This window comes from Vigna angularis, chromosome 1 (assembly GCF_016808095.1).
Source record: "Vigna angularis cultivar LongXiaoDou No.4 chromosome 1, ASM1680809v1, whole genome shotgun sequence".
Taxonomy (NCBI): domain Eukaryota; kingdom Viridiplantae; phylum Streptophyta; class Magnoliopsida; order Fabales; family Fabaceae; genus Vigna; species Vigna angularis.
In genome coordinates this window covers 17,684,690-17,711,328 of record NC_068970.1, presented here as the reverse complement: position 1 = coordinate 17,711,328, position 26,639 = coordinate 17,684,690, and the positions used below count along the sequence as shown (strand labels likewise).

The window sequence follows — 26,639 nt, the reverse complement described above, 5'->3', positions numbered from 1 at the left end:
GAGGTGTTCATTTTTTATGGATTCAAGGAATGTATTTTTTCATCTCTTGAATAATTCAAGATATGTGTCTTCATCATTTGTAGGACTCAAATAAGATGTTCATTCCATGTGAATTTCAAGGAAAGTGTCTTTTATCTCTTGTGGCTACAAGAGATACATTTTCTTAACATAAATTATCTTATCTATGATTGTAAATTCTGGTTTATTTTAGTGATTGGTCAATCCCTCTCTAGAGAGATTAACATAAGATCTTTTTATCTAAACCAATATAAAATTACTTGTGCAGATCTCTCTTTTCCTATACTTATTATTTTTCTTTTTATTATTTGAAATGAATTAATTTTAATTGTAAAAACAGTTTATAAAAATTAATAGATTATTAACAACATTTGCAACTTAACTTTTCATATTCTTAACCTAATTTTGAAAATAAACTCTATAAATAAAGTGGTAGACTTTCGTTTGAATAAACATGGGTTCGCTTATAACTCTATGTGGAAAAACTTTAAAAATCTAGTGTAGGTAGAATGATAACTTTCATCAAGTGTGATATTGAGTGATTCAGTGTTATTGTTGTTGTTACATGAAGTTGTTTATCCTTTGTGTAACTCAAAGGGGTGTTTATTCATTGATTTCAAGGTCTTTTATCTCTTGTGTGACTCAAGAGAAGTGTTTCTCCCTTTGTGGGATTCAAATGAGGTGTTTCATTTCTTGTGGAATTCAAATGAGGTGTTTCCTTCCTTGTGGTTGAAGTACCGTGTTCTTAATCTCTCGTGATTCTTCAATAGAAGTGTGTTCTTTCATAAAGTGTTCATTTCATTAGTATTTATAATTTCATTTGTCTTTAGTTAACTCTCATTTAAGAATAATTAACCATTGAATGTAATTGAACGTAAGATTTTTTAATATAAATAACTTGCACAATTATTATTATTTCTTTATTTAACTGTTGTTATTATAAAAGAAATGATTTTATTGGAATTCTGATTTAAAAAAAATTAAATATAAATTTTTATTATGAGCTAATTAATTCTCTTTCTTTATTTTTCTCCATTATTATTTTCACAAAAAAATAATATTTATACAAATATGATTTTTTTAGGACAAGTTTAAAAGGGGACCTATGTCACCTACACATCAAGAAAATTTAAAATTGTGAATTAAAGCGAAATTTTAATGAAAATTTCAAAATTTAGATTCCAACACATTTTAACACTTAAAATCACGTCTTACAAATATAACTTGTCAATTTCTTTATTTTGTTTTAATCTTCTTATTTTTCTAAATTTTTTAAAACCATATCCTTGACTCAAGTCTTACGTCATCAATTTTTGACAGTTGTGAGCACCTGCTTGGCCACAGGATGGCGTGAGCCAGAGATGTTAAGCACTATTCAACATATATGTGGCATATTTCCATTTGTTGACGTTTAAATATAATCATGATATCATAGCTGTTTACCCTATTCCCACACGCGAGTGTCAACAGGCAACTTCCTAGTAGAATCTCAGTGTTAAAACTTTCTAGTGGCTTGTATGTCACGCGCTTCACAATGAGGATGGGTTAAGTAATGTCACGACAGGTTCAGATTGTGTAAATAAACTTTAATCGCGAGATATGATCCCCTGCATCGCCACAATATTGATCGAGAAGCGCTTCATTTGTCTCTTCTGTGTGGGACCCGCGCGATTCAAAACCCCAAAGCAATAAGCTCTGTTTAGAAAAATAAAAAGCAATTTCCATTATGCGAATGCGATAAACAGTGTTGAAGGATCTGTGTGGGGGTTCGAGTTGGAACAACGGAATCGAGATCCGTGTGTTTGTTTGTGTAGCTTTCTTTACCAGTGAAGAGAAGCGATGGGGTTGTGGGAATCTTTTCTCAATTGGCTTCGCAGGTTAGTTAGCTTTTTCTACTCCAACAAATTATCACAATGCAGTTGTTCTTTATTTATTTATATATCGGTTTAAACTCAGAATTAATTGATTGTTGTGATAAATGATTGTGAATTCGTTTCATGTTTTAGTGTAATCATGTATAGGACTTTCTAAGATGTTCACTGCCCGCAAAATATTTTCTCTGTATTATTGGTGATAATTATAGTCATGCGATTTTTGTGTAATTAGATATGTATGAGCAAATCCAATTTTGCTCTTTCTTTTCTTTCTTGGTGGTGTTTCAAGATTTTTTAAAAGGAAGCATAAATGGAATCTTGTATATAACTTGATTTGGATTATATCAGTTTAAGAACTCAATTCGTTTAAAAAAATGTTGTCTAACGATTGGAAAATCATTTCAATCTAAATGAATTCTAGTGAATTGCGAAGTTAAAGTGTTCCCAAACGACAGTAGCTGCTGCTCGGCTTAGGTAATCTGTAAACTTTTGAACAAGTGTTTGCTGAAATTTAGGAACAGCTATTGTTTGTACTAAATCTAATTCTATTTTTGTGACACAATTTTTATGGAGTGTTAGGTTGCACCTAAGTTGAATTTCGGTATGTACTTTTTATACGGATGCTTGGTCTGGGCTTAGTGGATTACTTTATTCAAAGTAGCTTAACGCATTGTAAATTTGGTTGCAGCCTCTTTTTCAAGCAGGAAATGGAATTATCTTTGATTGGACTTCAGAATGCTGGGAAGACTTCACTTGTAAATGTTATTGCTGTAAGTATGATAATTTTTTTGGATTTATCTTAGTAATTTGTCATTATTTGAACTGATTCACTGAAAGATATTTTTTTTATCTTCTTCCTAGACGGGTGGGTATAGCGAGGACATGATTCCTACTGTAAGTGTTATTTACCAAATGCTTTCGGTTATAGCTTTCTCCTTGAGTTACTATATGAAGATTTCTGCTTATCAAGCAACATGATATTCAGATCAGTCTATTTTGTCATCGGATTCCAGGTGGGATTCAATATGAGGAAAGTAACAAAAGGCAATGTTACAATAAAGTTATGGGATCTTGGAGGGCAACCTAGGTTCCGCAGCATGTGGGAACGCTACTGTCGTGCAGTTTCTGCTATTGTGTATGGAGCAAACTTCTCATTTCCTTTTGATTAAAAAATTCTCTCTCTATCTCCCTCTTAGCACGGGTACATTCAGTGAGACAGACATCATTGATAATCTTCTAGCGTACATTTGTACTTTTGCATTGGTAATCTGTCAATATATGCATGGTAATTCCATAATAGAGTTGTTCATCAACTTACACAATTGTTTGTTTTTGTTTTCCTAGCTGTTTCATTATGGTAAATTTTATCCTTTTTAGGACTGAAGATCAAGTTATCATTTTACCTCCATGAGCTCAAACTCATTTTTAATTAGTGAACTTGATGCAAACTCACTTATCAGTTAGATGCCCATGTCAACAGCTCTTGCCTTGGTTTAATATTATATTTTATCTGTACTGTACCCGAAAAAAAAAACGAAGAAGTGCAGAGGGATCTGTTTGTCTGTATTAATTGATTTTACCAATGACTCTTTAAGTCGTGTCACGATAAAGATTATTTACTAGTTAATATCGCTTATCACGGTTAGTGCAGTTTGTAAGGCGAGGAAGTGAGCATAGCTCTTTGAAACTTTATCCTGTATGACCGGATTGTTCTTCAGTGAATGAGTTATATGATTTCACTAGTTAAATCTTTCACCTTCTGTGTTTTATTGCTTCCAGTTCTAAAAGACCTGGTTTCCTAGTTATTCCGAAGTTATGATGCTGCTGAATAATGTCCCTCTTCGATCTTCCATAGATGTGTGATTGGATCATGCTGTTGTTGCCAATCTTTCTCTAAGTTGATGCATTTTCCTCTCCTGCATTAACATTAGTGTAGGAGTCCAATGTTATCTTGATCTATTAATTAACGGATTTTGGTTATAGTTCCCCTAATATGATGTTTCCTGCAGTTATGTTGTTGATGCTGCAGATCAAGATAACCTTAGCATATCAAAGAGTGAACTACATGATTTATTGAGTAAGCCATCATTGAATGGTATTCCTTTGTTGGTATTGGGGAACAAGATCGACAAGCCAGGGGCTCTGTCTAAAGAAGCTTTGACTGACCAAATGTAAGTTGTCACTTTTATTCTAATTTGTAGCAATAACGAAAGTAAACTAGTACTAGAAGTTACTTTACTGAATTGATTTGAGTTATTACGTGTTTTCCTGTTTCTTTTTTTTTCTTCTTACTTTTATATTGCTTGGGTGCTAAAAGAGCTATCTGGTATACAGGGATCTGAAGTCAATTACTGATAGAGAAGTTTGCTGCTTCATGATCTCGTGCAAAAACTCGACTAACATTGACTCTGTTATCGATTGGCTTGTAAAGCACTCCAAATCAAAGAGCTAAGAGGTTTGTTAATGTTTTGTACTCTACTGTAATTTCAATGAAATATATCTGTAAGTTGCTGAAGGCGTCTGCATGCCTAACTTTGTTGCAGATATTTTATTCCTGCCCTCTTCTCATTTGCTTCTTAATGTAATATCAAGTCCAATGGGGTATCAAACCACAAGATGAAATGTCAAGGTTTGTTTTATGAGTGAATCATATTGTCATTGTCAGCTTAGTTGCATTTTTATAATACTTTTCAGAACTGCAGTTGTGAGAGGAATTGGTTGTCTATCTCTGTAAATTAGATTAGATTTTTCTAATGGTCAGCATTGTGTGGGTCTTGTTATTTCCTGGGGTGTGTCAAATACAAATAAATTTGAGTGGATTCTTTTTGTCATTTTATCGTGTTTGAAGTTTTTTATTCTTGCTTTCTACAACAATTCCAGCAAAACCGAAAAAGATAGCTCTATAATTTTTATACAAAATAATAATTTTATATTCAGAGTTTATCGGTCGAGACAAATTACAACAAGCACAACTCCTCTCCAGTATTGAACAACTCCAAAGAGATATGGGTCCTACACTCCGTTTTCTTTCTCTTGAGCCGGTGAGGATCCAACGCCAACATGTATTCTAACTGAAGTATTATTATCATTATTTCTTTAGTCATGACTATGTGTATGTTAGAATTTTGAATACCTTGTGATGAAGTTCGTGTTTCTCGGAATTTCATTGTTGAAGATCCACGCTTTAGGGGTGGGAGAGCAATACATGGCTCCCACCGTGAAAATCCTCTTGAGGAACCATTAGATCATTTTATTTTTAAGTTGATGGTTCATATTTTCTATTTTTCTTTTCACTTTTATTTGTCTTTTTTACTCACTTTTCCAATTTTATTCACCATCTTCACCAACACACTTTTCCAATAACTTTTCTTTCTAAAAATAACTGTTACATAATTTTTTTAATATTATTATTGTTAAGAAATTATGTATTTTTTAAATTGTAACTTTTATTACATTAAAAATATATACGTTATTGTTTTTTATGAATAACTAATTAAAAAAATAATACAATATATATATAATTATATATATAATTTTGTAAAATCAATATTAAAAATTTATATAGCTGTTATTTAGAAAAAAAGGTTATTTAGTTATTTAAAAATAAAAATAAAATAAATTTCTTTTATTAAATATATATATATATATATATATATATATATATATAATAATTATTTATTTTATTAGATAAATGAATAATATTTTTTTCTTTATTGAAAGATAACATTATTTAAATTAAAAGATAATATTAAATGAAGTTATCAAATAAAAAATATTTTATATACAATAATATATTTTTTTTACGTTTTTAATTAATTGCTTCTAAAAGTAATATAAATATTAATGTGATATTATCTTAATATAATAAAATGTAAATACATATGCGTAGATGTACTTTTCTTTTAGGTTATAATTAAAATCAAATTTGTATTAGGGTTAGTTTATTCTGTAAAATAATTTTGTGATAATTTTTTAGAATATAATTAAAATAATCTTTTTATTTGGGCAATTTTATTGTGTAAATGATTTTGAGATATTAATTTTGTTAGAATAGCTTTTATACGAGAAAAAGAAGTGTATAAACTGAAAGCAATGGTTAGAAAACAATAACTACAGATTTTCAGATTTTAGAAAACAACTTACTCTTTGTTTTTTTCAAATTCAAACCATTAGCCCAAAAAAATTATTTATTTATTTTCAAACGGCTTGTTTTCTTTAAAAACAACTGAAAAATTCAAGGTTTTATCCATGTCATAGTCTACTTATTATGAAATGAATAAATACAAGATTTAAATTAAAGAACTAATATTTTGTAATCTCTTACCACTACTTAATACAACAACTATCCAATTTATGAGTGTCATTGTTTGTGTCTTTTTTCTTTTTGTTATATTTATCAGAAACATAAATACTAAAAACGAAGAACAAAGTAACTATATAGTCATCATCAGGAGAGGAACAAGAATACAACTGTAATGAATTACACTTTTTTCTAAAGTACATTTTACTAATTAACTAAAATTGGTTAAAAATAAAAAAACATTTGTACGCTAAAAAGAGTAATATCCTCTAAAATATAAACTTTTTAATAATTATTTTATCGAGTAAGGAAATATCTGACGCTTCCCGCTAGTATTATCTTGTCACAGTGAGCAACTGAAGCCTCCACACTGAACTCCCAATCCCATGGAGCCTCTGAACCTCCATCTCCAGGGGCGCCCCGTCGCCCAATTCCGCCCAGACACCGACAAAATCCGACGCAAGCTCATTGAAAAGGGCGTCGATCCAACTCCCAAGATCGTCCACATACTCCGTAAGAGGGAAATCCAAAAGCACAACCGAAAACTGAAGTCCCAGCCCCCTCCTCCACTCACTCCCGCGGAGGCCCAAGCCTTGGAGGAAGACCAACACTTCCACGCCATCAAACGCGAATTCAGAAAAGTAATGGAAGCCACCTCTCTCAAAGAGACGCGCGTCGTGGCGGGGAAGCCCTGGGAGGAGCTTCAAACGGTCGAGTTTCTGGAGAAGGCGAGGGCGATCAAGGAGTACAGAGGAGGAAAGCTTAGAAGAGAGAGCTTAACGGAGCTCAAGGAAATGTTCGAGGAGCGGAAGATGGATGAACTCAAGTGGGTTTTCGACGCCGACCTCGAAATCGATGAGGATTGGTTCAACGAAGGGCATGGGACGAGGGGCGACACTCGGAAACGTAGCGAGGGTGCGGTTATCAAGTTTCTCGTTGATAGGTTCGTTTCTTGTTCAATGTCATTAATTAATTTGGTTTTCATGTGGATGGTGTCAGCTTAATAAATATATTTGATGGCCAACGGGAATTGGGTGTAGCTGAATGTTCTATTGTTCCTCGATGTTATAATTGAATCACCACCGAAAAAGGTGTCCTTATTTAGTGTCGGAATGTATGACACATGTGAGAAACCCAAAAGGAATGTATCTACTATTTTTCTTTTTACGATGTAGGCTGAGTGATAGGGAGATTACTATGAGGGATTGGAAGTTTTCGAGGATGATGAAGTTGTCGGGATTGCCATTTACCGAAGATCAGTTGTTGAAGATTGTCGAGCTGCTTGGTTTTAAACATTGTTGGAAGCAAGCGCTTTCTGTAGTACAGTGGGTGTACAGATATAAAGATCACAGGAAGTTCCAAAGCAGGTGGGTTTAGATATTTGTCTTGGCTTTCTGGCATTGTTTTTGAAGGGTCCTTAAGAAATCTGTGTTGTGTGTGGTTTTATAATTTTGGAGGAAAAAACTAATCAAACAAATGGATTGACAGCATTGGTTGGCCTTTGCTAATGTATTGTGTTAACAAATGGAATGGGAAACAAATAATAAGAATGGGACGGGACAGCTTAAAAGCAATAAGCTGGTGCAACATTCTTGTGCTGTGTTGTTTCAACCTAAATTTGATATGGTACTTGAGAAGATGAATGTTTCTTTATCAGTAATTGTGCAAACAACGTGAATAGTAGGATACTGGTTGAGGATGTCTTGAACCTGGCGCATCATGTTTTAAAATTTTATGCGTGATTAATTCTAACGAGTCTATATTTTGGTTGTTTTATTTATATGTTTGCTTTCTCTGTCCTCTCTCATGAAGAAGTTAATAATGAATTTGTAGGTTTGTGTATACAAAACTTCTTGCAGTTCTTGGGAAGGCGGGAAGGCCAAAGGAGGCCCTTCAAATTTTCAAATTGATGCGTGTAAGAACCAATTGTTTACTTTATTTTCCAACTCAAGGCTTGTCTTTAATTGTTTGTGGGATGTTTTTTAATTGATTTGCTTTCAACTTATTCAGGAAAACATCCATATATATCCTGATATTGCTGCATATCACAGCATTGCTGTTACGCTTGGTCAAGCTGGTCTTTTGAAAGAGTTGCTGAATATTGTGGAATGCATGAGGCAGAAACCCAAAGCATTTATGCATCGCAAGAACTGGGATCCAATTCTTGAACCTGATCTGGTTATATACAATGCTGTAAGAGAACAACTACATATTTAAAATTTATCATATAGCTTTCTAATGAATGCTATTTTGCAGACTGATTGAATTGTCAGATTTCTTCAATTGCTGTTAGGTGCTTAATGCTTGTGTTCCATCAAAGCAGTGGAAAGGTGTGTCATGGGTTTTTAAGGAAATTAGAAAAAGTGGTCTAAAACCTAATGGAGCAACGTATGGACTTGCAATGGAGGTAATTATAGGATGAAAGCATCTGACACCAAGTAATATATCAAGTGTGTATACTGCAATATTGAAACAGGGGGATACAATTAACTCAACAGTTTTTACTTTTCTTTAAGATCTGAATCTATTTGAGAATTGCTTTTCTGAATCTGTACTTGTGCAATCATCTTTCAGCCTGTTTTGTCATTTGCAAGTAACAACTTGGCTCAGTACAGTTAAGTCTGTTTCAAGTTATTTGAAATAAAAAGATCAGCTGTTATTGGGAAAAGTGAAGTCACTAGATCCATTTATCTTATTTATTAAGTTAACTATTTTGTTATATAGTGATTATTGCTATCTTCCCTGTATAGAAGCATTATATATCCCTGTATGATGGTTGAGATTTCCATTTTATTAACAAGTTACTTTAAGTTATATTTTACTTCGGTCTTTATGGCTGAATGGGAAATTTATTTGATTAGGAAAATGTTACCTTCGGATGTTATTACCCTCAAAGCATGTTTGTATTCAAGTCTTACAGGTGGTGCTTGTTACAAGGTAATGCTGGAGTCAGGGAATTATGACCTTGTCCATGAGTTTTTTGGAAAGATGAAGAGAAGTGGGGAAGTTCCAAAAGCCCTTACTTATAAAGGTATCTCTTTACTTTCGTATTATTTGCTATTGATATTTGGTAACTGATAGCCTCATATATATTTTATCTCACTTCTTTAGTGTTGGTGAGAACCTTCTGGAAGGAAGGTAAAGTTGAAGAAGCTGTGAAAGCCATCAGGGATATGGAAAGAAAAGGGGTAATTGGAACAGCTGGTGTATATTACGAGCTTGCTTGTTGCCTTTGCAACTGTGGGAGGTGGCGAGATGCTATTCTAGAGGTACTGTTTTCAATTTCTTTCAGTAAACTCAAATCTGAGCTTGAGAAATTTGGTGGTGGACATATTAGGTCCTGAGAACTTAAAATCCAACCTGTGGTCCCTCAACAATCCATGAATGTTGACTACATTAGCCCTAGATTCTGGACTCATCCTTAGAACTATCTAATATGGCCAACGTCTGTTTTTCCTTGAGCCATGTTGGGGATGAGATCTTTGGATAGTGAGGGAGGGAACGAAAGGTTTATGGTTAGTTTTTCCATTGCTTGTGAGTCTTATACTGAGATGGAATTGGAATGAGGATTTACAATAAAATTTCCAAACATCCTCCTTTTGAGTTCTCCAAAGTGGGGGCAGGGGTTTAGGTAAAAAGTATATTGTTTAATCATGTTAGTTATTAAAAACAAACGGGTGAAACTGTGAATTTATTATCTTATTAATTGTTTTATTTACTAATCCTTCTTCATTTGCTTCTCGTGGAAAATTAGTAACAGCCAAACAAGAGACAATTTACCCTTCCTTTCTTTTCCCTTTGATCCCATCCCCTTGCCTTCTGACTGGTGTGCACACTGTTAGGGACTCTGGGTGGGGTTTTAGGTTATGAATTTGTTTATTTATTCATGCTTTTCTTTTCACATATATGTGGTTAGATGAACATCTAACTACTTATAAATCCTTATTAAGATGCATTGACCTTGACACGTGGCTACAGGTTGACAATATTAGAAGTCTTCCTCGTGCCAAGCCTTTGGAGATTACTTTCACTGGCATGATTAAGTCTTCCATGGATGGTGGGCATATTGATGATTCCATACAGATATTTGAATACATGAAAGACCACTGTGTTCCTAACATAGGAACCATAAATACAATGCTGAAAATATTTGGCCAAAATGATATGTTTTCTAAAGCCAAAGTTTTGTTTGAGGAAGTTAAAGCAGCCAAATCAGAATCTTATGCCACTTCAGGGGGTGGTAATAGCTCTGTTGTTCCAGATGCATACACATATAACTCAATGTTGGAAGCCTCAGCTAGTGCACAGCAATGGGAATACTTTGAGCATGTGTACAGAGAGATGATGGTTTCTGGCTATCAATTGGATCAAAATAAACACTTGTTATTACTTGTTAAAGCTTCAAGAGCTGGCAAGGTAGAAAATGTACTTATTTATATTCAGTCTATTCTTATTTTATATGTCTGCTCATGGTGTCATATCCTATAAATTTGTGTTTCAAACTATGCTTGCACCCAAGAGTGCCTCTGTTTCATCCATCAATTTACTATAAAGGTGAAAAAAGAGTACTATTTTTGTCAGTGTCAACACATTTTATAAACTATTTTGTACTGTGCACAAGCATGTGTAAAAAGCTTGAAATTTTAGTTCAGCTCAAAAACGTAATATATTTAGGCTTGTGGCCTTGATCTCCATAGAAGACGTTTGCAATAGATCAATCTTTAATCCTTTATAATTAGACTAACATTTGTTGGATGATTTCCACATTCAATTGCTTTTCTTACCTATTACTGGTTGCCAGTCAGCTGACGGAACGACAAAAAATACATCTTAGTGGTTTATTAATTTTTATGTGTCTAGCTAAACGTTGAATTTGATGGCATATTTTGGTTTCCATGCAGTTGCATTTACTGGAGCATGCATTTGAAATGATTCTGGAAGCTGGAGAAATTCCTCACCATCTTTTCTTTTTTGAATTGGTGATTCAAGCTATAGTTCAACATAATTATGAGCGAGCTGTTATCTTAATAAACACCTTGGCTCATGCACCATTCCGAGTGAGTGAAAAGCAGTGGACGAACTTGTTCAAGGAAAGTGAAGACAGAATTAGTCATGAAAATCTAGAGCGATTGTTGGATGCTCTTGGTAGTTGCGACGTTTTTTCAGAATCAACAGTCTCTAATTTAACAAGATCGTTACATGTTCTTTGTGGATTAGGTACACCTAGAAACTTCTCTAGTATAATCCCTTTTGGAAGTAAAGATTCTGTTAATGGCTCAGGTCTGAATGAAAAAATTGATGATGATGGAAATGCTCCAAAATTTCCCACAAGAATGATGATTGAAGGTGCTGAATATGAGAATGACATTTTTGTTGGTAGTTATGATTCAGCGACGTCTGCCTGTACTCATGATCGAGTCAATGAAGGAGATAATGATGATGTCATGGTTTTCAGGCCTCAAAACTCTGATGTTGAAGATGGAATGAGTTCACAAGCTGATAGGTTGGAATGCACTGATAATCTGGCACTTGACAAGTCTTCTGATGCATTGGACAAGAAGCTCTGGGATGATAGAAGCTCTGAAGATGATGAAAGCTATGAAGATGATAATGGTGAGGGAGTAACTAAGAAGAAGCCCACAGCATATGAAATATTAGAATTATGGAAAGAATTGAGAGAGGAGGATGGGAGAATGTTACAATCTGAACTTGGTCATGGCTAGTGATTGCAAATTGTTCAAGTGCTTACAAGTTACATATACTATCTAGATAGGGACAGTAAATGAAACAATTTTCATTTAGATTAGCCTGTTCCGATCAATCTTGGTGATACCTGGTACAATGTTATAATCAGAACAAGGGAACCCAATTAAAACTTTGTAAAATTAAAATGTTGGCAACCTTTCCCTTGTCATAATATTTTTTGCATGAGATTGTACTTAATATTTCAAGGATTTAACTATTTTTAGTTTCTAGAATAAATATAATAAATTTAAGAGCTAGTTCTTGCCTCTCTTTTTCTTAGCTTTTGGTTGCTCTCGTTATATTAAAATTGATCAGATTCAGTTCCTATCGTTAAATGGTTGGTAATAAGTGGCGTGATTAACTGAGGCCTTGTAGACCATAAATTGCTGATTTGTTAAAAATATTTCACAAAATTACTAAATCATTTTTACTGATATTTCAATTTGAGTACCTATCAGTGTCGGATACTTTATAGATACTTATCAACTTTTGATACCTATCAACGAAAGTATTTTTTATCTATAAAACAATAATATTTTTATAATAACAATAATTTATAACTTTTTATTTTGACAATGTTTAATATATAATTTTAATTTAGATTTAGACAATAATAATCATACATTTATTATAATTTTAAGAATTTTTGTATGTTTTTTAATATAAATATATTACTTATTGTATCTTATTATTTTTAAAATGAATATATATATCCGACCTTTAATCAAGGCATGAAAAAGCCAATATACCTCGTCAAAATCTCCCTTCGTGGTCTCAATTATTCTCCTCTTTTGATGGGAATCCGGTCCCCAACTATAATTCATTCTGTCTATGTATAACTGCTGGGGCTGAAGTCCAACCTTTTTTTTTCCTTAGTTGCTTTGTGCAATCGAATTTCTTCATTTGGAAGTACCATGATTTTGACCGAGTGTCATTTTATCCTAAGCATTGGAAATTGGGTTGTAACTGCATGAATATTGGATCAATGAATTATTGGACAGCTATTGGCTGATGGGAATATTAGATTATTGATGAGGAGAAAATGCCTTACACTATACTTCATTTGGTTTAGTTATCTTGGATTAACGGGTGAATGTATATTCTACAATAATCCTTGATGTACTTTAGCTGGACTTATTATAGTCTTGTAATTAACGTAGTTCAATACTTTCATTGAATTATATCTTTTGGTTGACTAAAAATACGTTTTGAACTAGTTTTAGAATGTTACCAGTTGTAATTATTTAAGCATACTGATTGCTCGTAAAAGATCATTTACTAGCCTTTTCAAACAAGCACAACAACTAGCACGCATGACCGAGAACCTACATTTATATAGAAGTATTGAACTACGTTTTCTCTATTGTCAGTATTGTGCAGATGCACAATTGATAATAATTTATACTATTCGCTCCCAGGTTTTCAAAGAACTGACCATTTTCTCAATTTGGAACAAATACCTCTATACCCTATACACAATACATCGTCGTACTGTCCTCAGCATTGGCTAAAATTCCAAAGACTTTAGAACAAGGAAGGCAATATATTACGTAGCAAGAGTAACATAGCAATGTCTTAAAACAAGCATCCTTGAACTGAATATATGATCTGCCTATAAATGACAATCCATATTGCTTTTGAAACACTTTCTTCATTTACTCTACGTGGATGTCAATCATTCTACTACAGAAAAACATGGTCATTTCCACTCTTCCGTTGCTGCTTTGTCTTCCTTTAAAAATAAGAAAAAGGAAAGGAAAAAAAGGCTATTATTGACTCCTGACAATGTTTCGTGAATCATCCTGCACTATTCCAGATTTACAAGCCGAAAAGTATGTACAGTTACGGAAAACAGGGAGGAAGGGCAGCAGAAAAACAATAATCTTAAGTCAACTCTGCTAATAATTGATCACGTGTCCAAACCATCTGCAAAGAAGTTACAAACTATTAAACAGGGTTAACTAAACGAACTAACATAAGTTTCAATGTCGCATTAGAATAAAGCAGCACTGATTAATGCTTAGAAAGAACTAAGACTAAATGAAATTACTTCTGTACAGGTAATCAGAATAATGAGGTGATGACAATAGGTTTAAACGAACAAAACCTAGACCTAAAAGAAACTACTTTACAGACATCAGAATAATGCCCAGCACTAATTAAAGCTTAGGAAAACCACTTAACCCACAGTAACTAACAGAGTTAGGGTCCTTTTAGAAGAGATAGAATCTTGGTAGGAAGAAAACGTGATGGAGGAAGTTACTCCTCATTCCTGGGGTGTTTTGGTGATTCTTACGTTACTTTCAATTCCTGGTCCATTTACAGTTTCAAACTCCTTCCAAGGTTAAATCCTTTTAGTCACTTTATGTTGAAATTCAAAATCAATTTCTCGAGTCAATTTCATCTTGAGAAGGGACAATGAAACAGAATAATTTCCTACGAATTTTTGTCATCTTCAGGGTTTCTACAACAATCAACACTCCTTAACATTCTACAAATTCAGGATAGAAATATCTTTCAACATGTTAAGATAGATTTTTCACTTTTTTTCCATCTTAAACTTAATAGGTTTAGCCTATTCACAGTTTCCGTCCATCTTTCCCTCAATATGAATTAGGGCCTTATAGAATCAACATCAAATAGTTTTCCACTTTTCCTCCTCTCCACTGACACCACCTAGGTCAGAAACTAGGAGCCTTGTCTTCAAATAGCCCATTCTTCTATCACATCATCACTGATGAGGACCCCTTTCAGGCACAATGGTCAATATTCTCCAACCTTGTCCCGCTTAGGGCCTATGTAAAATCTATAATTATTCCTCTTAGAAGAGTTGCCCTTGCCATGGACGAAGATACACGTTCTTCCTTCCAGTCCTTGGGTCCCAACAATATCCTAAACTTGCTAGGTTTATATCCTCAGGTGTTCTTATAGATTCTATGGCCAAGCCTTCTACCACCTATTCTTGACCATGACGGGTAAGAGTTCTTTCAATGTCTCTTGTATTGTTTCTCAAGATTTTTGGATCAATGACTCTAAGCCAACGGATCATATGTGACACCTTCGGCCTCATACTTCTCATCTTACTCCACATTGTCTAGAAACAAGCACATTACTACTGCAAATGGAACTCCTGCCACTACTGTCGGATTAGGTACATTCAACTTTGACCATCCCTGTTCTTAAAAGATGACAGTTATTATGAAGTTGAAATTTTGATCAACTACAAGACTTTCTGATCTCTTTCACTAAATATATAGATAGACAATGTCCTTCATGTTCCAAACTGGCTAATAACATTTGCACAGGACTAGAAATACACGGTAACACTCCCATTCTGTTTGTCATTGCCAAGTACAGTACTGTATGCTTACAACATATGGATACCAAAGGTGGTACCAGCAGCAAAGTGTTACCCAGGTTTGGCATCAACATATGCATCTCTGACATCCGACTTTTAGTGTTTGTAAGCTTTTGTTTCCTCCTCACTTAATTACAAAAGATTCAATGGAGTTCTTTTTCGTTGCAATATTTGTCAACTTGCAAAACACCATAGTGGAACATTTTTTCCGAGTACTTATGTGTCTAGAACCTTTTTTACCGTGTTCATTCTAATGCGTGGGGACCAATTTGTATATCTACAATATTTGGGGTAAAGTTGTTTATGCCGTTTACTGATTGTACTTAAGTCACATAGATACTTCTCATGAAAAATGATATTTTACAGGTGTCCTTAATTTTTTTTTCCATCTTAGATTAGAAAATCTATCAAAAGATTGCAGTCTAATAATGGCAACATGTATGTGAATTCAAATTTCTCAAATGCAGTTGTAGAAGGAAAAAAAGCCGTCATCTTGAAGCAGTTAGAGCTCCACTTTCCTTGATGTTTGTTCCCAAATTTATTGGGGAGATGCCATCTTGACTGCTATGTTTATCATAAACAATTTACCTTCTAAGGTCCTAACTAATATGGGCCCAGTACAACACGTATTATCATTCTTCCCTTCCTCTCCTATTATACCCTAGTCTCTCAACTCATGTCTTTGAATGTCTTGTCTTAGTTCACTCTCAATAACACTGTTAAAAAGTTAGACTCACAGACGAACAAATGTATTTTCATTGGTGTGGTGAGTGCTGTTGCTCTCAAAGTCATCATGTCTGTCTCACATGTCACCTTTCATAAAATCGATCTTTTCATACCAGTCCTCAATTTCATGCGTATAATAAGGCCAAGTTTTGCATGTAACATGGAAATAATTTCAAGTGTATAGAGAAATAAGTTGGAGGTGTTTGGTTCAATAGATTATAACAGAATTAATTTTGAAATGGTAGGATTTGTTGTACAATTTCTCACCCACTTTGGCTCATCTCTTATATTTCTTTTCAACAGTGTTAATTTCTACTTTATTACTGTCCTTTTTGCACTCATTATTTTTATTTTCATCCACTCTATTTGTCTTCTCTCAACCAAATAGGATATAAAAGTAGAATTTGTTGTTGAGTCATAACCAATGTTTTATATCCCACATAACAAAACACAGCGCCTGGCCCAAAAAAATGCCATAGCTAGCTACTGTTGCGAAATTTTCTATGTAATGTATAAATTCTCAAAAATGATAAAAAGATACATAACATTTATAGTTAACAATAAAAAGTCAAAGGTATCTTGCGCAAAACATACAAGTAAATACCAATAAAAGTCAAAAATAAGTATTTAACTTTTATTGGTATTTAGAAGATCAGGTATTTGACTTTTAATGATTTCTAAATCTAAGTCTTTATAATTTTCACTACAATTACAGTTGTACATTTTATTTTTTGAAATTGAAACCCCACTGTAGACATTGTCAGAAATTTAAGATAGGTAGAAAAAGTTGGCTATAAGATGTTTTGAGCAAATTACCCACTGAAGAAAGTCTGACCACATACAGATCAGCCTCTAATTAAGTAACCTAGAACAAATGGAAACAAAATAAGGATGTGAAGATTGTTAAGAAATGACAAACTGAAGGTGCAGAGAACAAGCATAATATTTGAATAACTATGATGTGATATGCATTATAAACAGGAACATAAAATTTAAATGAAGCTATCATGACCATCTCATCTACAGGAATCAATATAGATTTCTTGGAGAGGAAGCTACCAAATATGAAGCATTTTGCATTTTAGCGCCTTCATTGCTGCTTTTGCAAACACTTGGGCAGCCTCAGCTTCAGCTTCTGCAGCCTCTGCCTCCCTAGCTGCTGCCTCAGCCTGTGCAATTGCAGCCTCTGCCTCTGCCACGGCTTTTGCAGCTGCAGCAGCTGCCTCTTGAGCTGTCAAGCCCTTCACTTTTGATATCTCTTCATCAATTTGGGATTTTGAAAGGATGTTGACATCAACATTCTTATTTGCTTCTGAAGGATCTTTGGACCTTCCTTCCAATGACGTGGACCTTCTTTTCTCAGAGACAACTGAACTTGATGCTATCCTGTATTTATGCTTCTCCTGTCAACAGATATGTCATACACATGATCAACTCATCATATATTGAATTTTGATGCCAAACGAACCTGTCAAAGGAATATCTGTTTATTGTATGGGGCAATTTATCAACTCAAATAGAACTCTCCTCCCTAAGATAGTGCCCATCTATGCACATTGCAATTGCTAGGCCCATTTCACAATTAAATAGGAGAAAAAGAAAGGAGAGTGTGATATGGCCCCAAAGGCAGTATGGAACTGATTAAGGCAGCTATGATGGAATTTTGAAGAGGGAAAGAGAGGGAAGTAACAAAATGGACAAAATGGCAATTAAGTAGGTGGCAGGGGGGAAGGAAATAACAGGAGGTTATTAAAAAGCTCAATTGAGTGGTTGATGCAAGGCTGAGCTGAGGGGTATCTCTCAGTCTCAAGGTTTTCCTTTATTTCTGTTTTGACGATTGTAAGGTGCTTGGAACCATTTGAACACTGTTCAGATTTCAATCTTCTATTATATTGTCAGTTCTAAGAAAATCTAACACCATTTGGTTTCCTATTCCAATTGCTCAGTCTTAACATGATATAACCAATTAACTTCATTGCCAATCATTTTCTTTTAATGACTTTCAGCAACATCAAATATTTATTGCTTTCATACATGAAAAACTTCAATACGGCCTTCAAACCAGATTGATTGTGTCTATTATGCAGGTTTCCAGGCAGAGCTTCTCACAGTAAAACTACCTTGATTATTTTGCCACTTGCTACCATATGCTTCAGTTTGGTTGACAGTAATTTACTGATATTTGGTGGACACCGATACTTTTCCTAAACACATGAAAAAATTCCAAAATTACTTTTGAATTTTGATGCACATATGTAGACATGTAAACAGTCATTATATTGCTTAGCTGTATTGACTATTCACCAATATTCTAAAGGTAAATTACAGATCATTTCCAAAGACAATATATGCAACATATAGCATAGTATGATGGGTTGGATTATGCTATTTTTTAACCATTGAAGACAGAAAACAACTAACAGTTGTCACTTGCCAGTTTAATGCAGACAAAATGAGATCACATAGTGTATGCAACTAAAACAGACATATATTAAAGCACATATTCATGATCACTAACAAAAATAATAACTCTAGAAACATGAGACGCGGAGCTAGTCCTGTCAAAAGTTGTGATAATAGAATAATATGAAACTTTATAATAAATATTCTGCTGTTAAATTTATTATATATTAATTAAATTTTGTATTTGAAAAACTATAACAGTTTTTATTATGTTTTACGCAAAAAGATTTTCTGACAAAAAGATATTAAACAACAATTGACATGACAATAATCATCATATCAATAAATATTTTTTATTTGATGTTAGACATCAGTCAATACTTAAATAACATGGCAAAAAAAGAAACTATTGGTTACTTTAGGGGATGATAACATTCATTGATGTTTAGATTTTACAATCATTTGAAAAGTCAAGTAGAAATACCTCCATGTAAGAAATAATGGCACCTTTGTCAGAACCCTTTTGCTCCTTCATGTTGACAATGGCCTCCAATATATGATTATCCACCAACCTGACACCATCATTGCTTTCATAAGTCAAAAGTATATATTGCTGCATAATTTCAACATTCAGAACAAGATGAAATGTTATTAGAAGTAACATCAAACAGGAAAAAAGTTTACAAATATTTACAGTTGCAACTTATAATTAGAACCTATGTATACAGCCATGAAATTTTAATCTAGAATTAATGCACATTGGAACGTGAGAGCATTAAGATAAATATACATAGGCATGAATTCCTTTAGAAAAGGAGTCCAAGTACAAATCATTGCTAATTATTTATAGTATTTTCCTACAGGAAGCATAAAAAGTTATCCCCTTTGATTTTGAGGTGTATCTTTTAGATGCATGCATAGAAAATAAAAAAGACAAAAAGGTAAGAGATAGAAATATTTGTACATGGTGACATATATGATTTGAATTTTCTGATATTCAAATAATAGTTTAAAAGAATTGCAAGTAAGCAAATAATTATCTAACATAGGATATGATTTTTCCCCTCAAAAATGCAAAAGTAGCGACCCATTAGATAGCTAACATGATCCATGATCTTTTTATTCCTCTTTTCTTTCGTTATTCCTCTTTTCTTTCGTTATTCCAGATAGGTAACAAAACCATCTTTTTCATATGTCATCGCCATGCTTAAAACAGAAAGACACATTGGAAATAACAACACATGAATGTAGAAAAGTCCGGTAATGTATTCATTTGCAAAAGTTGGGAAACAGCACACAGCTTCTCTTAAAACAAATAACTTGTAAGGGATGTAACGTCTACAAGTGTAAAATCTCCAGACACAATTCACCAACAAAATTAAACAATTCCAGGACCACAGTCACAGATAATTTATTTTATCTAGATGATAAATGGCAGATATATTAACTGAATATTCTGTAACCTTGATATTTGTTCTTTAAAACTAGGAGATTGCAATGGTCCACCAGAAACTGCTAAAGGCTTAGTATCAAGAACTTCATCATGATGAACGACAGTACTTAAAGCCATATGGTTATTGTCAATTTTGGGGGCAGGTAGGCTCCTCTTAAGAGCAAGTTTTGCCTTCTGCCGGGATCCCCATATTGCTGTGACATTTATATTCCTCCATTTATCCTGTTCACAGTTCAAAAGCATATAAACAAGTACAGCAAAACTTTGGAAATTATATTGTAGCAAAGGGAAGTAACATTAAATACTGATTTTATGGTGCCATGTACATATAATCATTTGGCTAGCGTAATTATAAGCTTCCCAACCAGATAAAAAAAGATAGAAGAATAAAACTTCCTTCATGCAACACTTCCCACAAGCTGCTGGGCTATGGCAAAGACATACCTTAAGATCTACGTTTGAACGCATGCGCAAAATAGCACTAAATTCAGGATCTGTAAGTATGGTGCGCCATTTTCCTGCCCCATGTTTGACTACTCCAGCTTTCAAAGCAGCTTCTTCTTCTGCAGTCCATTTCTGCTTAGGAGCACCCATTGAAGGAAAGGTTGCCGCTTTTATGACAGACTACTCTTTGCTTCAACTTTAGAGGAAAAGGGAATGCGGTACTTCCCTCTTCTACTAGTGCATCTTTGAAAAAGAAAAAAAATTGACTACTGTTGCCCACCAAACAACCCCAACAAGAAAATAAATATTTTCACTTGTCAACATGTTATTTTCAAGGTTCATAAATAAAACAAGAAATCAATCAAATAAATAAACTCCTCCGATAAATCTTAAATATTCACTTCAATGTCATCCCTAATACCCCGATGTTCTAATATATAACTGGTAAAGTGAATTGTAACATTGTAAGAACCATGCAGAAACAATTTTGCAATGTACTCTTGAAATGCCTGTGCTATTAAGCCTCCTGAAAGCAAGGTGTGGCTTGGGAAAAACCTAAAATGATCTAGAATTATGTATTATGCAAAATGTAAAATCTGAGGATTTAAATGTCTCAGCTTCAAATTTCATTGAATCCATCGAATTAAATTCACGTTGAACTGAATGAGAACGAAAAGGAACAGCCTTTCAACTCGGACGGACAAAGTACCAACATTTAAGTTAAAAAATCACAACTGCATAACTAGAAAGACATGCATTCAACTGGGAAGAGAAATGCCACACTATACTTCTGATGAATGCCAAAATTACAGCTTTCTTTGGGGGGAAACTAAAAACCAAAGGGTGAAAAATAATTGAAAGAATCGCTGGAGAGAGATGTACCGAATAACCGGACGACGGTGAGAATTGGAAAAGTTGAAGTATTTACACACAGAAAATGAATAATCCCAAACGATTTTGCCTAAAACCAGAGAAGAATGAGACACATGATATGAGTTTTATTCAATCGAGGTGAAATATAAAATAAATAAATAAAAAGTGTCTCTATTTATGTCTCTTGAGTAAACCTTGACAAAACAATGTTTCTGATTAAACCGGGGATTTAGTCGTCAAAATATTCTACACTTTCTAAGTTGTTCTCTCAATAAACGGAAAGGTAATGTAATAAAAAACTATTTTGGAAAAATATACAAATCTAACATGCACTAAATAAAAAATAGTTGATAAAAATTAACTTAAGAATTAAATATTGTTTTTAAATTCAAAATTAAAATTAGTACATAATATTTAATAACTGATTACATATTTCAAAAAAATTTAAAATAATAATCCCCAGATTAAATCATTTTAGTTTTAATAAGGTATTTATATCAATTTAAAATGTTTCCTTTTAAAGTTTATTTTATAGTTAGATAAATATTGAGTCAGCCCTTCTATTTTTTTAAAAAAAGTTAAATTTTTTAAATCAAATTATTAAATTGAAAAGGACTATTAAGTGAATTAACTTCTTAAAAATTAATTGATTTAGTATAAAATCGTGTTTTAAATTCATCATACAAAATTAAAGTATAAGTAATTGCATATTTAAGAAGAGTAACTTGGTGGTAGAAAAAGGTATTTTTTTAAAAGTAAAATTTTATTTTTATTATATTTCTTATTTAAAATAGTTATTTTCAGAATAAATACATTAGTAAAAAAATAAGATGTAAAATAGTTTTTTCTAAAAAATTGCTATCAAAGTAACTATGTTTTTTTAGCGTGATTTAATCGTTAAGGTTTGGTGATCCATTTAAATGATATGGACTGTATTTATTTAATATGTTTCACTTCTTGTTATAACTCTTTTGTTTTGGCTTGAATTTAAATTTTGACAACATAAATGGTGATTCATAGTACTATGGATTTTTTTTTTCTTTTGTTTTTACTTACTACAATAAATGCAAAAAAAAAAAGTAAAATTGTTTTTCATTACAAGCGTTGATTTAAAGAGACATACATTTCTCTCAAATTAAAAAATACTAAAGTTTTGATAGATAATTGTTGAAAGAAAAATAATTTTTAAATTACACAATTTAAAAATATTTTTAATTTTCTGAAATGACTTTTAGATAATAGAAAGAAAGAAAACAGAATTTTTTTTAAGTGGGATGCAAGGAAAAATTTATGGAGGTGCAAGAAGAAACTCTGTGAACATTGTCCAGCCCAGATTCCCACCAGTAATAAAATATAAAAGGGTGGAACTAATAAATTCCTAACAGTAAATGAAATAGGCGAGATTTTGCTTCCAATCTCACTTGGCCCTGTTTAGTGCGCAGAATCAAATTTCTCCTTGACGATGGCGAATACTCTACAACGTGCCCTACGCGCCACTATGGTCCGTCGGTTCTCCACCCAGGCACTGGTCGAAACCAAACCAGGCGAGATCGGAATGGTTTCTGGAATTCCTCAAGAACACCTTCGTAGGAGGGTATTCTACCCTTTTTATTCTCCTTTTATATATATATTTTAAATTCGTTGATTCGCTCAATTTCTCAGGCTCTCAATCACCTTCTTCAAAACCTTACCATTAGTTCACCAAATTTATTACCATAACTTAATCATGCGTAGAAATGCATATCAGGCATCTATGTTTATGGTTATTATACAACTTATTAAGCGATAAATCTTAGCATAGACATTTTGGTTATGGTAGATTCAACTGCAGCCATATTCACCATTTTAGAGGATATCAATGTTCAATTGGGCGTGTTAGCTGAGAGTGAGAGGTTAAGGACCAATGCTCAATTGGGCGTATTAACTGAGAGTGTGAGAGATTAAGGACGACAATCTTGATCATTCGATCATCTAGGGATTCAGTGTTCGTGATTGACTTATTTCGCCCTTTTCACTATCACCTAGTAGGCTCTTCCATGTTCTATACACAGACTTTACAGTTTAGAAATAATTTATGCATCTCTAGATCCCCTACTTTCACTTGCTAATCATTGTGACACTGTTGGCCTTTCTGTCTTGTACTTACACCGCAATGCAGGTTGTAATTTATTCTCCCGCTAGAACTGCATCTCAGCAAGGATCTGGGAAGGTTGGAAGATGGAAGATCAACTTCTTATCAACCCAAAAGTATATTCTTTCGCTTTATCACAATTCTTTCACTGCTTTTGTAAACATCAATGTCTGAGTTGTACAATTTGAATATTTTTCCCCCTTCAATATCGAGTTTGATAATTGGGTAGGTGGGATGCTTGGGATTTTTGTATGCAAATTAACGATATAAACTTATTCATAAGAGGGGAGCTTGTGATATCATGACATCTCATGTACTATGGCAATTTTTATAGGTTTTAGTTTTAAACTTATATTATAGCACATGTGATTCTGGAAATCCTTGAATAGTTTAAGGAGTCACTACTAGCAATTTCAGTAGAATATCCTAAATTGGATTAATTGTTGTGTAATCATTAATAATGGCTCAACAAATAGTAATTTTCTACTAATTGTAGGTGGGAAAATCCACTGATGGGCTGGACATCCACTGGGGATCCCTATGCTCATGTTGGTGATTCTGCCTTGACTTTTGATAGTGCAGAAGCGGCAAAAGCATTTGCAGAGAAACATGGTTGGGAATATTCGGTATGTCTTACTATTCAAATATTGGAACACAGATAATATCTCATATATTTTGAATGTTCAAGGTTTCTTTTGATACAGATATGTTCTTATTGAAACAAATAATTAATAATGGAGATGGATAGGAGAGTAGAAAGTAAATGGAATGTTCATCGACAGAGACTTCCATATCTGCCTGTGGGTTGTGTCACTGGAATACTAGAGACAAGGAAACGAAGATAAAAGCTATTGCAGAATAGAGGTCCCTAACCCTCCTTTTTGAGAACCTTTTACTCTCCCCTAACTTCCTCAATCAATCAATAACTCAGTTAACTCCAGATCTCCCCATTTTATTTCTGATTATCCATGCGACTCTTAACTGTCTGCTAAACATACATATGAGTGTGACTGTGGCCCATGTTCTAGCCCCATGCTTATGTGATCATGTCGCATGGTCTTGACTATACTCCCATGCCCTAGCCTCCCCTCCAAAAATTAATTTGTTTCAATTCCTAAAACAATGAACTCAAGGTGAAATTTAGCAGCCTATCCTCCAGAGGACATTCCATCTCCCTCCCATTCTATCTCTTCCTCTAGTACTGCAAATTTCTTATTTGGCACATATGATCCAGGATATATTTCTTGTAATTTTTAAAACATATCCCTTCTTGATATCCCATCTGTTAAATGTTCAGTTCTTCTCAGTGATTTGCATAGCATAATCCATCATCTCTGGTGAAAGTTCTAAGATTGCCACTTCATTCCTTCCTTGACTTCTTCCCCTAATCTGTTCATGCAAAGAATATATAAAATTCAAATTGTTAAAGAAAATCCAAAACGATACAAATATAATAGGCGTTACAGTATATGCATGGAAAATCAGAGAAAATATCACATGAAACCGTTGTAGGTATTGCAGAATCAATACGTGAAATTTTAATGAATTTGAAAGAAAATGTATTGACAAGTAATCTGTATAGAGCTCAGAACACAGCTATTTGTTTCAAAGGTCCTGCATATGTAATTGCTGAAGACTACATTTTACCACCAACTGAAGAAATTGTTGATAATACACAACGTATAGCCAATGTAACAAAACCTGTTAATTTGTGTAATTAAAAAATGAGAAGCATCGTACTAAAACACTAGAAAACTTTCTAAACCGTAGGTATCATTAGATGCTATATTCATGGCCGTATGAGATGTAAACTATAGCATTCACTCTTCAAGTGAATGGGAATAAAAAACAAGACATACTCTTTCTTGAATATGGACAAATGGAGGTTTAACTCTAAAGAAGGAAGCACTTCCTTCCCAACCTCTTGCTAATTACGTGATCTCTAATATATTTGGTGAATATATTTCTATTTTCTTACCCGTGATTCAATCATGATACTAAGGTTGTATAAGGTCATCTTCATTGTAAGAATCATAGCATGAGGTCATAATTTACTTTTTGTGGATCCTACTGTTTGCAACATCACTTTTAAGTCCTCTTCATCACTTTTACTCTAATGGAGGGGTCTTACAAGACCCATACTAATGTTTTATTTGGATATGGACGTTTTCAAGACAAAAAATATTGTTTTTTCTTTTGACCAAGGTCTTATTCTCAAGTTCTTAAAATTTTGCCAGGTCAGCATATTCAAATAGAGAGGTCTTATAAAATCCAGGATCTTTAAATTTATGACCCTGGATGACTTTTACAATGGAGATGCCTATAGTTTTAATATGGTAATGGAGAATTCCCATGTCTTGTTTTTCAAATGATTGTGAAATGTGTATCATTAGAGTACGTTTGTTAGTCATTAATTCTGCTTCAAGAATCAGGCCCCTAAATTGAAAAAACTCGACTGCGCATTGCTGTTCGTCATGTTTTTTTCCGTTAGGGTTTTATTTTATTATGAGTAACAAAAGCTCTGAACTTGTTGCAGGTCAAGAAGCGCCAAACACCATTGCTGAAGGTTAACATCTTTCACTATTTTTTTTCTTTAACTGGGTGCATTTTCAACGACATAAGTGTTAGTTTGAACGACGGTGGAGTTCGTTTCTTTCACAACCTTGTTCGTGTGGCAGTATGGTGCGATCAATAGTAATATAACTCTGTTAATGCATACTACTTGTGGTTGCAGGTTAAATCATATGCGGACAACTTTAAATGGAAGGGCCCACCCAAACCTGCTGAAGAGTGATTGCTTGGTTTGTATTCATGTTAATGTATTCCGGCTTCAGGAGTTTCAACATGCAGCAGTTTCCTCTGCATATTTTCTTGGAAAAAGAAAGTTTTAATGTGAATTACTTGTTGAAAATAAAATGGGACTGATCTAATATGATTGATTCGACCTAACATCTTACCTGGATTCTTTAATGAACAAATGTCTGCAAGAAAAAACTGATCCAACAGCTGACTTTGGACAATAGTATATTCTTGAAAATACTAAACAATATGGCCGGAGTTTTTTTTTTTTTAAATTTTGTAAGAAATTATTTAACTGCTTATGAAAAAGTATTATCTAACTGATCTAATTGTGGGTATTTAATTTCTAAGCTACTACGTTTTTATTGAATGGGCTTGCTTGCTACTTTAAATTTGCGTAAGATTTATCCTGAGATACAAGCCTGCCCTAAAGATAAGACTCTGTCCCAAGCTATAGGTGTCATGTTCTCTAGTAATTTTGCGCGGAGGGTTTGGAGAAAGGGAAAATCAGGTTA

General features: G+C 33.5%; 4 protein-coding genes across 9 annotated transcripts; 3 read left to right on the top strand and 1 right to left on the bottom strand.

Moving 5' to 3' along the window:
* Positions 1–1,620: 1,620 nt before the first annotated feature.
* Positions 1,621–4,723, top strand: LOC108345903 (ADP-ribosylation factor-like protein 8a). The gene is made up of 7 exons (XM_017584753.2): positions 1,621–1,895; positions 2,581–2,662; positions 2,754–2,786; positions 2,906–3,027; positions 3,902–4,063; positions 4,227–4,347; positions 4,436–4,723. Exons 1-6 carry the CDS (start codon positions 1,858–1,860, stop codon positions 4,342–4,344), a joined length of 555 nt encoding a protein of 184 aa, XP_017440242.1. The 5' UTR covers positions 1,621–1,857; the 3' UTR covers positions 4,345–4,347; positions 4,436–4,723.
* Positions 4,724–6,503: 1,780 nt separating this feature from the next.
* Positions 6,504–12,194, top strand: LOC108345895 (pentatricopeptide repeat-containing protein At5g67570, chloroplastic). Of its 2 annotated transcripts, XM_017584743.2 has the most exons (9): positions 6,504–7,135; positions 7,368–7,559; positions 8,026–8,107; positions 8,203–8,385; positions 8,486–8,599; positions 9,130–9,223; positions 9,304–9,461; positions 10,171–10,608; positions 11,094–12,194. In XM_017584743.2, exons 1-9 carry the CDS (start codon positions 6,579–6,581, stop codon positions 11,913–11,915), a joined length of 2,640 nt encoding a protein of 879 aa, XP_017440232.1. In that variant the 5' UTR covers positions 6,504–6,578; the 3' UTR covers positions 11,916–12,194. The 2 variants fall into 2 exon arrangements, with proteins under 2 accessions (XP_017440232.1, XP_052727818.1); XM_052871858.1 differs by lacking the exon at positions 7,368–7,559.
* Positions 12,195–13,460: 1,266 nt separating this feature from the next.
* Positions 13,461–21,365, bottom strand: LOC108320611 (telomere repeat-binding factor 2). Of its 5 annotated transcripts, none has more exons than XM_052871855.1 (8): positions 21,204–21,365; positions 20,322–20,590; positions 19,873–20,099; positions 18,909–18,996; positions 18,142–18,225; positions 17,081–17,424; positions 16,838–16,886; positions 13,461–13,863 (listed from the first exon to the last, which is right to left on the bottom strand). In XM_052871855.1, the coding sequence occupies exons 2-7, from the start codon at positions 20,469–20,471 to the stop codon at positions 16,874–16,876; spliced, it is 906 nt and encodes a 301-aa protein (XP_052727815.1). In that variant the 5' UTR covers positions 20,472–20,590; positions 21,204–21,365; the 3' UTR covers positions 13,461–13,863; positions 16,838–16,873. The 5 variants fall into 5 exon arrangements, with proteins under 5 accessions (XP_052727815.1, XP_052727814.1, XP_052727813.1 ...); XM_052871854.1 differs by having other exon boundaries at positions 20,322–20,564; XM_052871853.1 differs by having other exon boundaries at positions 20,322–21,365.
* A 1,207-nt stretch (positions 21,366–22,572) lies between these two features.
* Positions 22,573–26,274, top strand: LOC108330849 (NADH dehydrogenase [ubiquinone] iron-sulfur protein 4, mitochondrial). Its single transcript, XM_017565465.2, has 5 exons — positions 22,573–22,788; positions 23,353–23,441; positions 23,822–23,951; positions 25,862–25,891; positions 26,060–26,274. Exons 1-5 carry the CDS (start codon positions 22,657–22,659, stop codon positions 26,117–26,119), a joined length of 441 nt encoding a protein of 146 aa, XP_017420954.1. The 5' UTR covers positions 22,573–22,656; the 3' UTR covers positions 26,120–26,274.
* The last annotated feature ends 365 nt before the right edge of the window (positions 26,275–26,639 follow it).

Excerpts from the sequence above, each read along its gene's own strand:
- LOC108330849 (XM_017565465.2), top strand. The coding sequence starts at position 22,657 with ATGGCGAATACTCTACAACGTGCCCTACGCGCCACTATGGTCCGTCGG. Across the intron at positions 22,789-23,352 it reads AAGAACACCTTCGTAGGAGG|GTTGTAATTTATTCTCCCGC; the intron begins GTATTCTACCCT and ends ACCGCAATGCAG. Across the intron at positions 25,892-26,059 it reads GCCAAACACCATTGCTGAAG|GTTAAATCATATGCGGACAA; the intron begins GTTAACATCTTT and ends TTGTGGTTGCAG.
- LOC108345903 (XM_017584753.2), top strand. The coding sequence starts at position 1,858 with ATGGGGTTGTGGGAATCTTTTCTCAATTGGCTTCGCAG. Across the intron at positions 2,787-2,905 it reads GCGAGGACATGATTCCTACT|GTGGGATTCAATATGAGGAA; the intron begins GTAAGTGTTATT and ends ATCGGATTCCAG. Across the intron at positions 4,064-4,226 it reads GAAGCTTTGACTGACCAAAT|GGATCTGAAGTCAATTACTG; the intron begins GTAAGTTGTCAC and ends TCTGGTATACAG.
- LOC108345895 (XM_017584743.2), top strand. The coding sequence starts at position 6,579 with ATGGAGCCTCTGAACCTCCATCTCCAGGGGCGCCCCGTCGCCCAATTC. Across the intron at positions 7,136-7,367 it reads ATCAAGTTTCTCGTTGATAG|GCTGAGTGATAGGGAGATTA; the intron begins GTTCGTTTCTTG and ends TTTACGATGTAG. Across the intron at positions 10,609-11,093 it reads AAGCTTCAAGAGCTGGCAAG|TTGCATTTACTGGAGCATGC; the intron begins GTAGAAAATGTA and ends GTTTCCATGCAG.
- LOC108320611 (XM_052871853.1), bottom strand. The coding sequence starts at position 20,471 with ATGGGTGCTCCTAAGCAGAAATGGACTGCAGAAGAAGAAGCTGCTTTG. Across the intron at positions 18,997-19,872 it reads TCAAGGTTACAGAATATTCA|GTTGGTGGATAATCATATAT; the intron begins GTTAATATATCT and ends TGATGGTGTCAG. Across the intron at positions 17,425-18,141 it reads CAAGTGGCAAAATAATCAAG|GAGAAGCATAAATACAGGAT; the intron begins GTAGTTTTACTG and ends ATCTGTTGACAG.